We start from the raw sequence: 9,163 nt of genomic DNA on the forward strand, positions 1-9,163 counted from the left end.
ACCGCCCTCTCCGACTCAGCAATTTTCCCATGGCCTAGTTCTTTATGTCCCACTTCATATAGCCTCTTCCTCAATGTCAGCGTTATTACGCTGTCGCGCTAACATTCTGTTTACGAAGCTATTGCCTGTTACACTTCTTTGCAAACCCAAGCTTCCTGGTGCATTACATTGTTTCTCTTTCTTAATCTAAAAGTCTGGATACCATTATTCCAAATTACCCCAAAAAACATATCTACTTCTATATGACCCTTGGGGCATAACATAAGGTATTCCCTATCCTTCCGAACGCGGGCTATATGTACAAGAGAGTGTAGCTCCGGCGACTCTTCAGTATCACGAGTGTCTCGAGTATCACGAGGTCACAAGTATCACAAGAGATTCCGAGTGAAAACACAGCAGAGATCCTGAGTTTGCACTCAGAGTTTTGGATTCAGCTCTGGCAGCATTTCCCCGGTGATAGACAACAGAAGGCTCGTTGTATAGCATTCGCCGAGGTATAAATAGTCCAGCTTTATTTTTTATTGTTTTTCATTTCGTTTTCTTAACTGTTCTCCTTATTTTTCAGTGCAGTTGGCGGTGGGATTGAGCTGTGTCGATTGATCTGCTTTTGAATTGAAATATTTCGTTAGGATTTTTTTGTTTCTTTGTTTTCCAGTTCGTGTTCTTTCCTTTCTTGAGGGTCGATCAATAAGTACCTGTGTTAGGAATAAAGACACAAGTTTTTCACTTTTTTTTTATTTTTCAACGTAATCTCCTTTCAGGTCGATACACTTTTCCCAACGTTTCTGCCATTTCTTTAACCCCTCCAAAAAATACGATTTGTCAAACTCTTCAAAATACGCTTCTGTCTCGGCGATAACCTCCTCGTTTGAGCTGAATTTTTTTCCCCCGAGCCATGTTTTCATGTTGGGGAACAGAAAAAAGTCACAGGGAGCCAGGTCAGGCGAGTACGGTGGGTGTGGCAGCAATTCATAGTGCAGTTCATGCAATTTGGCTACGACAATTCCAGATGAATGTGCTGGTGCGTTATCGTGGTGAAACAGCACCTTTTTCTTAGCCAAATGGGGCCGTGTCTCCTTCAATTTCTTATCGAATCGGTCCAATAATTCACTGTAGTACTGCCCCGTGATCGTTCTTCCTTTCTGCAAAAAGTCCATGAGGATTATTCCCTTCGAATCCCAAAAAATCGTGGCCATGACCTTTCCGGCCGATGGGACCGTCTTTGCCTTCTTCGGAGCAGATTCACCCGGAAAAATCCATTGTTTTGACTGTCGCTTGGTCTCTGGCGTATAATAATGTATCCAGGTTTCATCAACGGTGACGACTCGACGCAAAAACTCCTGCGAATTTCGCTTAAAGAGGTCCAAACACTGCTTCGACATTGACAGCCGTATCCGCTTGTTGTCCACCGTGAGCAACCGCGGCACCCATCGGGCTGACACCTTTCTCATACTTAAGTTATCATGTAAAATATTGAGTGCCGTTCCGTACGACACACCTATGGCCTCTGCTACTTCGCGCACTTTAGTTCGGCGATCAGCGAGAATCATGTCATGGACCTTTTCAACGATTTCCTCGGTAACGACGTCTGCCGGGCGGCCCGGCCGCTCCTCGTCAAAAACAGATGTACGACCACGTTTAAATTCGTTGAACCAATATCTCACGGTTGTCATAGATGGTGAAGGGTCCCCATAGACGGCATCCAACTTCGCTTTTATTTCTTCGCATGTTTTTCCATCCAAAAATAAAAAGCGAATTACGGATCGATATTGCACTTTCTCCATTGTATCAAGAAAGACAAAACACGTCTGATGCAACTGGCTGCCAAATAAAAACTAACCTATGAATCAGTCTGAAATTTAGTATGGGGTCGTTTGACAGATGGCAGTACACGACGGTAAAGCCAACTTCCCTCAGCAACGCCACCTGTCTTCAAACATCCAAATAATGCCTCGCGGAAGATCAAACTTAGGTCGCCGTACTGGCGGAGCGGAAGCAAGGCATTGAGTAATTGCAAATCGAAGTGAATCACAAGAATCACAAGAGATTCCGAGTGAAATCACGGCAGAGATCCTGAGCTTGCTCTCAGAGTTTTGGATTCGACTCTGGCAGCGTTTCCCCGGTGATATAAAACAGAGGCTGTGTCGATTTCGTTAGACTGAGCCACAGCAACGCGTGGCCGGGTACAGCTAGTATTCATAATAAATTCTGCCAAGCTATAAGAACATAGTTCAGTATTCATTGACTAGAGCCCAGGCCTGTTGTTTTAACGACAGTAGCTAGAATCGTAAATGTGACCCCATGCGATTTTCTGGGGTTCATCTCCTCCCCGGTGCTTCTGTGTATTTAAAGGACTTCTGGCTCAGATCGGTTAAAGGGTTTTGTATCTATAATCACAAAATCTCAATGGGATGAAATTACGGGTGGAGGATTATATGGGGATTCATGATGGCTTGCAATAACCGCAAAGACAATTTCATTTAAATCTTTGACATAAAATCTGTTGCCTGTCCACCTAGCTTGAAGGACCCGGCATTACCCAGTTTCTGCCTTCTCTTTGTAAGAAATATGCTGTAAGGACGTTTGTCCAACTTTTGGGTACTCATTAAAATTTTGATGACCCTCAACTTTGAACTCTTATAAAATTCTTGATGACCAATTAGGTAAAATTTGGACACACCTTGACACGACACATGCAGAGGTTCTAATTGTTACAGTAACACAAGGGCCATGACGCAGGAATCTCTATTATTGATAAAATTTGTATATTTAGGTACTTACCTCATCTACCTTCTGTGCATTGGCATTGACTTGTTGCTCAAATTTTTCGAGATACTAGAGGGCGTAAAATACCAAGGAAGTAGGCTGATACAATTCATCCGTACTGCTTCCCGATCTCTCAGATGTCAGAACTTCTTTAATTTCTTCCTGTAGTTACAGCGAAGCGTGTTGATTTTTCGTCTCACATCAGCACGACTAGCCCCTGGTTTTATTTTACTGTATATATTCAGCAGTTTGTCCAAGGCTATATTTCCTTTTGTCTTATTTTAGTGGGGTTCCACAGTTCCGATAGGGCTTCATATGTCTCTATGAAGTTTCGAAGAACTTCGCCCTCTTCTGCATTCACCTCACTTGTAGGGGACTCAGTGACGGAGAACTCACTTTCGCTGTCCATGTCTGGTTACTGCCACTCTGGCTCCACAAAACAAACTGAGTAATGAAGGAGTAATGACGCGCGCACTCTACAGGGTCATTACTAGGGCCCGGATTTTTTGAAAATGCATATGAACATATGCAAATGCATATTTTGAGGGTTTTTGGTCGTTATTGCATATTCTAAACGTAAGACCATATTTCTGCATATATGTTTTCAATTAAGGATAATTTAAATATTCTCTAACAAAATCGGGGTTTCCTGTGTTTTGGACATCACTTGCTAGTTGCTATTTTCAACTCTCTGAGTAACGGCACTTTTAGCACTTACTATACAAGCAGGTAGCTTGGCTATTTCGAAAGGGAGGGGGTGGGATTTTCCTGCATTCCATTGACCACCACAGCAGACAGTAGCATCAGAGGGTTGGTCTCGAGAGAAGTCTCTTCAGTTAACATGTTATTCTTTTCTTTAATATTCTGCATTATAAAAGTGTTCGTGTACTGAAAATGCCTAAAGAAAAGTGCAGCAGTAGATATTTAAAAATTCGGTGGGTGTCGGGTAATAGTGACTATTCAGCAGACGGTGTCGTCGTGTACTGTCAAGTTTGCGCAAAGGAAGTAAAATGTAAAAAGAAATTTCAACTTGAACAACACTCAAGAACGACTGCACATATTACGGCAAAGAAGGGGAAGAAGAACAGCACACCACAACAACTACTTCTTACACAGGTCCAACCTAAGTCCTCTCTTAATACATTTTCAGCCGATCTTTGTAAGGCTTTAGTATGCAGCAACATTCCATGGAATAAATTAAGCAATCCAGTTGTGCGATCATTTCTGGAAAAATATTGTGTACTTTCTGTCATCGGAGGGAAATGTGTCTGGATATCGATGGATGAGGCAACCGATTTATGTGGCCGATTCATAGCAAATTTCGTAGTTGGTAAGTTACATCCAGACGAACCCGACAAACCTCATATTCTTGCTCGTAAGTACTAGAGAAAACCAACCACAGCACAGTAACAAGACTTGTATATGAGTCTCTGCGACTACTATGGCTATTTAAAATTGAAAATAATTGTTGTAAAGTGCCTGTGTTATTCACAGAGGGAGCTTTCTATACGTTGAAAGCAGCAAAGGCGTTGCAAGTATTTCATCCAAATTTTATACACGTAACCTGCTTAGCGCACGGATTACATCGTATTGCAGAAAAAAATATGAGCACAGTTTCCAGCTTTTAACGATTTAATTGCAAGTGAGGAAAAACTGTTTCCGAAAGCACCAGCTCGTGTCCAGTTCTACAAAGATTTCCTACCTCAGGTTCCTCTGCCACCCGAACCTGTCCTAACTGGGGGGGGGGGGTTATCCGGAGTTTCATTTTATCAGGAGAATTTAAATCAGTAAAAGAAGTGGTTGCAAAACTTTAAGATGAGTATGCATGTGTCCTTGAAGCAAAAGTGGTGTTTGGATGTGATACTGTTTATCAAGATGTGAATTTCAAAAGCCATTTAGAGCTTAGAATCTTGCGGTGCACTCCATCACGACTCACTTGAACTCGTTCAGAAAGCAACTTGTTCACCGAATTCCGCTCCAGGCGAAATTGGAGAGACGATTAAATGCAAGTTAGAAATTGTGTTGAAATCGAAACCAGGACTAAAAAAATTCAGTCAGTTAGTCAGTACTTGAGTGGAATTAGTGTATCTTTGCCAACTGAATATTCCGAACCTTCGGCGCCAGTGTATAAATACTGTCCAATACGTCAGTTGATGTAGAAAGATCATTCTCAGCCTATGAACTCATTTTTACGAACAAGAGACGTAGTTTGTCTCCAGAAAACATTGAAAGACTTCTAGCTGCCTATTGTGATGCTACTTTCTGTAGTGAATGATACATGTAAATAGGTGAGTCTGAATTAAGTGATCTGTTTCTTAAGTGCATATTGTTTTATCTTTGTCGCATATTTTCCCGCTTTTTAATGTTAGGTTAGCTGTATGGACTAGGAAATCTACTCACTCTTTTTAGGTGCTGCAAAAACTGCAGGCTCGAAATTCTCTCTTGTTCTTCTGTCACGGACACGTGTTACAGGGCACCCCTGTAGCTTGGGTGTCTTACTGGGTGTAGTCAGTTCCTTCTGCTTCTGCAGGGGTCTACCGACCACCACGTGTTCCTCATGGATTTTAGGAACTCTTTGTGTTCTAACAGGGACACGTGTTGCATGGCACCCCTGTAGCTTGGGTGTCTTACTGGGTGTAGTCAGTTCCTTCTGCTTCTGCAGGGGTCTACGACCACCACGTGTTCCTCATGGATTTTAGGAACTGTTTGTGTTCTAACACGGACACGTGTTGCAGGGAATCCCTGTAGCTTGGGTGTCTTACTGGGTGTACTCAGTTCCTTCTGCTTCTGCAGGGGTCTACACACCATCATCTGTTCCTCATGGATTTTAGGAACTCTTTGTGTTCTAAGAGGGACACGTGTTGCAGGGCACCCCAGTAATATCCAGTAACTTTGGTGTCGTACTGCGGGTGGTCAGTTACTTCTGCTTCTGCAGGGGTATATCGACTACCACCTGTTCCTAATGGATTGTAGGAACTGTTTGTGTTTCAACAGAGATAACTGTTGCAGGGCTCTCCTGTAACTTTGGTGTCGTACTGCAGGTGGTCAGTTACTTGTGCTTCTCCAGGGTCTATCGACCACCACCTGTTCTTCATTGATTGTAGAAACTGTTTGTGTTTTAACAGGGATACGTTTTGCAGGGCACCCCTGTAACCTTGGAGTCGTACTGCGGATGGTCGGTTCCTTGTGCTTCTCCAGGGATCTATCGACCACCACCTGTTCCTCATGGATTGTAGAATTATATGTCTGAATATACAACTAGAACAACGACGAATACAGCAATAATAATAATAATAATAATAATAATAATGATAGTAATAATAAATAATAAGTGCAACAATAAACTGGTTTTTCAAAGTGATTAAGGTGTATCTGTTGACAACAGAAATGGGAACCAAACGTTATATGTGACACTTTATTAGTATGAGATTGTTGTTATATTGCCTTGTCCTGTATAGGCTATGCAATATAAAAACTTGGTTGTGACAGAAACACTGCTGCTAACCTCTGTGAATAAAAGTTAACCACACTGAAGAATTAAGTTCATATAAATGGTATTTAAAATTCGACATTTATCTCAGAGAAGACACACTCTTTCTCCATGACAAAACTAAACTAGATAGACTTGAAAGGATTCTGACGATGGTGTATACTGTATTTCTTTTTTTCTTCTTTCGGACTTCTTCCATCGTCTGGTATGTAAAAGAAAAAGATCACAACGTTCCGGAAACTGGATCTGTCTCCGTCCTCAGTTCGTCTTAATTACTCATCTTGAACATTTTTATGAATAACATGAGGAGAAATAAGGAAATATAAAAGAAATAAAATAAAATTCAAATAGATCAGGGTTAATAAATAAAAGAAGAAATTCTGCGAAGAACCGATCACCTACTTTCTTTTCACTATAACTACAGTTCAGATGGAACAAATAAAGAGTAACTGGATCTGTCTCCGTCCTCAGTTCGTCTTAATTACTCATCTTGAACATTTTTATGAATAACATGAGGAGAAATAAGGAAATATAAAAGAAATAAAATAAAATTCAAATAGATCAGGGTTAATAAATAAAAGAAGAAATTCTGCGAAGAACCGATCACCTACTTTCTTTTCACTATAACTACAGTTCAGATGGAACAAATAAAGAGTAACTGGATCTGTCTCCGTCCTCAGTTCGTCTTAATTACTCATCTTGAACATTTTTATGAATAACATGAGGAGAAATAAGGAAATATAAAAGAAATAAAATAAAATTCAAATAGATCAGGGTTAATAAATAAAAGAAGAAATTCTGCGAAGAACCGATCACCTACTTTCTTTTCACTATAACTACAGTTCAGATGGAACAAATAAAGAGTACACCATTGAGGTGTACATGAAGTACATACAATCTATTTAAGACTTCAAGTAGTATTAAAGATACGGCCTCAAAAATCCAAGGTTCTGCGATGTTGGCATTGCTGATGCATCAGATCTCATGTCACATGATATACATAATAAATTTCGCGACTATCGATTCTGGGATTCAAGTATTCTGAGGTTATTACATGAAAAATTTAAGAAGCTGCAAAGCTGGTATTACTGATTGAAGGGATTTATGAAGTTTGTCGTTGAAATTGATTCATGTAACATGGTGTACATACAAAGATTCATTACGATTTGTTCAGGCATTTAATAACATACGGTTATTAGCCCCAAAATCTGAGAGGCCATAATGTTGGTACTGCTTCTCGAAATGCCGTTGAAATGACTTCATGTGGTAGGATGGGTGTAATAAGATTCATGAAGACTGGTGCAGGAGTTCATGCATCAGAAATGAGAGAAGCTGTAATGTTGGTATTACTGACAGGAGCAATTTATGAATTATGCCGTTAAGATGGGGTCAGATGACATGATATACACACCAAGATTCATAAAGATTGGTTCTGGTGTTCGAAAATTAAAAGGTGGGGAACACAGAAGAAAGAAAGAAAGAAAGAATGAGAAACGGGTTGACAACCACTGAACTAGTCTATATATAAATTACTGAGTCTCTGAAATTTACATGCATATCCAGCATTACCTTGTCCTGGGAACCGCTGAGTTCTGGTAAACCATCTTGCCGTGACTGCTTGGAAGAGAGAAGCTGGACGATTCGACGGGTTAGGGCAGTTGAATGGTCCGTGGCAATTTTGGGGGGCTCGACATTCAGGAGGTTTGTGTGTTTGGGTTTGGGTTGGGGTGCTGGGACAGTTAACAGCTCTTCTCTTCTTTTGGGTGAACTTCTGCTGGATTTCGAGAACATAGTCACTTTGAGTTCTGGGGCCGGCAGGACCTGTGACCATATTCTTTTGTCTGCCGAGCCTGACCTAGTCATGAGACTGTCTCCTTTTCTTAGCTCTGAAGATGTAAAACAAATGGGGGGGATTGGGGCACTTGTTGGGCTTTGGAGGATCGGCTTTGTTATAATACCATTTTATATCGGCCCTGAAAACATAGATTTACATTAATAATAATAGAAAAATTAACGTTTACGTCACTAACGTCGAACTTGTTACCCTAAAGTAAAATTTAGTGCCATTTCTCACACTCATAGGAGTAGAAATTATTTCGTATATATGTTTCTTTATTTACTTTGGTGACACCAACACTTGGTTCAAGAAGCCAAAGAGAAGAATTTACACATGGAAGGCACCTGGGGATTGGAGGAGGCACCAGCTGGACTACATCCTTATGAAACATCGATTCAGAAACAGTGTGAAGGATGTGAAGACGCTTCCTGGGGCAGATATTGAGTCTGACCACAACTTATTGGTTGCCAAGTTCCGAACCAGGTTGAAGAAAATTATAAGATTTCGAAAGCGCAGACCCAGATGGGATTTGGAGAAGTTATATGCTCAAAGACAAAGCGTGCAAGAGACCCCAGAAGAGAAACTCGGTACAATTGAAGGCGAAAGAGGAAATGCTGAAGGGCAATGGAACAATATAAAAGAATGTATGTTACATACTATCAGTGATTTGGTTGGTAAAGTTGAGAAGATAGCAAGGAAACCATGGGTTACACAGGAGATGATGAGTAAAATGGAGGAGCGAAGGAAATGGAAGAATGTTAACAATGAAGAATGCAGGAGGAAATACAGGAGACTGAGGAATGAAACGAAAAGAGCCACGGACAGGGCCAAAAAGGAATATCTTGAGAAGATATGATGAGATTATGGAATTTCAAAGAAGAGGACGTTATGATTTGATGTACATGAAGCCAAAAGAACTAGGATGGAAAGAGAATTATGGGATTCAAAATGTTGGCATCGAAGACTCCCAGGTGAATAGAATAGTAGATCAGAGACAAGTGCTGAAAATTTGGGAAAAGTATATTACAGAACTATATGATCGACCTAATCGGCCAGAAACCTTAGAAGTT

At 40.8% G+C, this 9,163-nt stretch overlaps 1 protein-coding gene across 1 annotated transcript; it reads right to left on the reverse strand.

Moving 5' to 3' along the window:
• Positions 1-727: 727 nt before the first annotated feature.
• On the reverse strand, positions 728-1,932 carry LOC111862560 (histone-lysine N-methyltransferase SETMAR-like). Its single transcript, XM_023848051.1, has one exon. The coding sequence runs from the start codon at positions 1,782-1,784 to the stop codon at positions 735-737; it is 1,050 nt and encodes a 349-aa protein (XP_023703819.1). The 5' UTR covers positions 1,785-1,932; the 3' UTR covers positions 728-734.
• Positions 1,933-9,163: the final 7,231 nt, after the last annotated feature.

The sequence above is a fragment of the Cryptotermes secundus genome, unplaced genomic scaffold (assembly GCF_002891405.2).
Source record: "Cryptotermes secundus unplaced genomic scaffold, Csec_1.0 scaffold1376, whole genome shotgun sequence".
NCBI lineage: Eukaryota > Metazoa > Arthropoda > Insecta > Blattodea > Kalotermitidae > Cryptotermes > Cryptotermes secundus.

Bases quoted from the DNA above. Each gene is read 5' to 3' on its own strand.
- LOC111862560 (XM_023848051.1), bottom strand. From the start codon at position 1,784: ATGGAGAAAGTGCAATATCGATCCGTAATTCGCTTTTTATTTTTGGAT.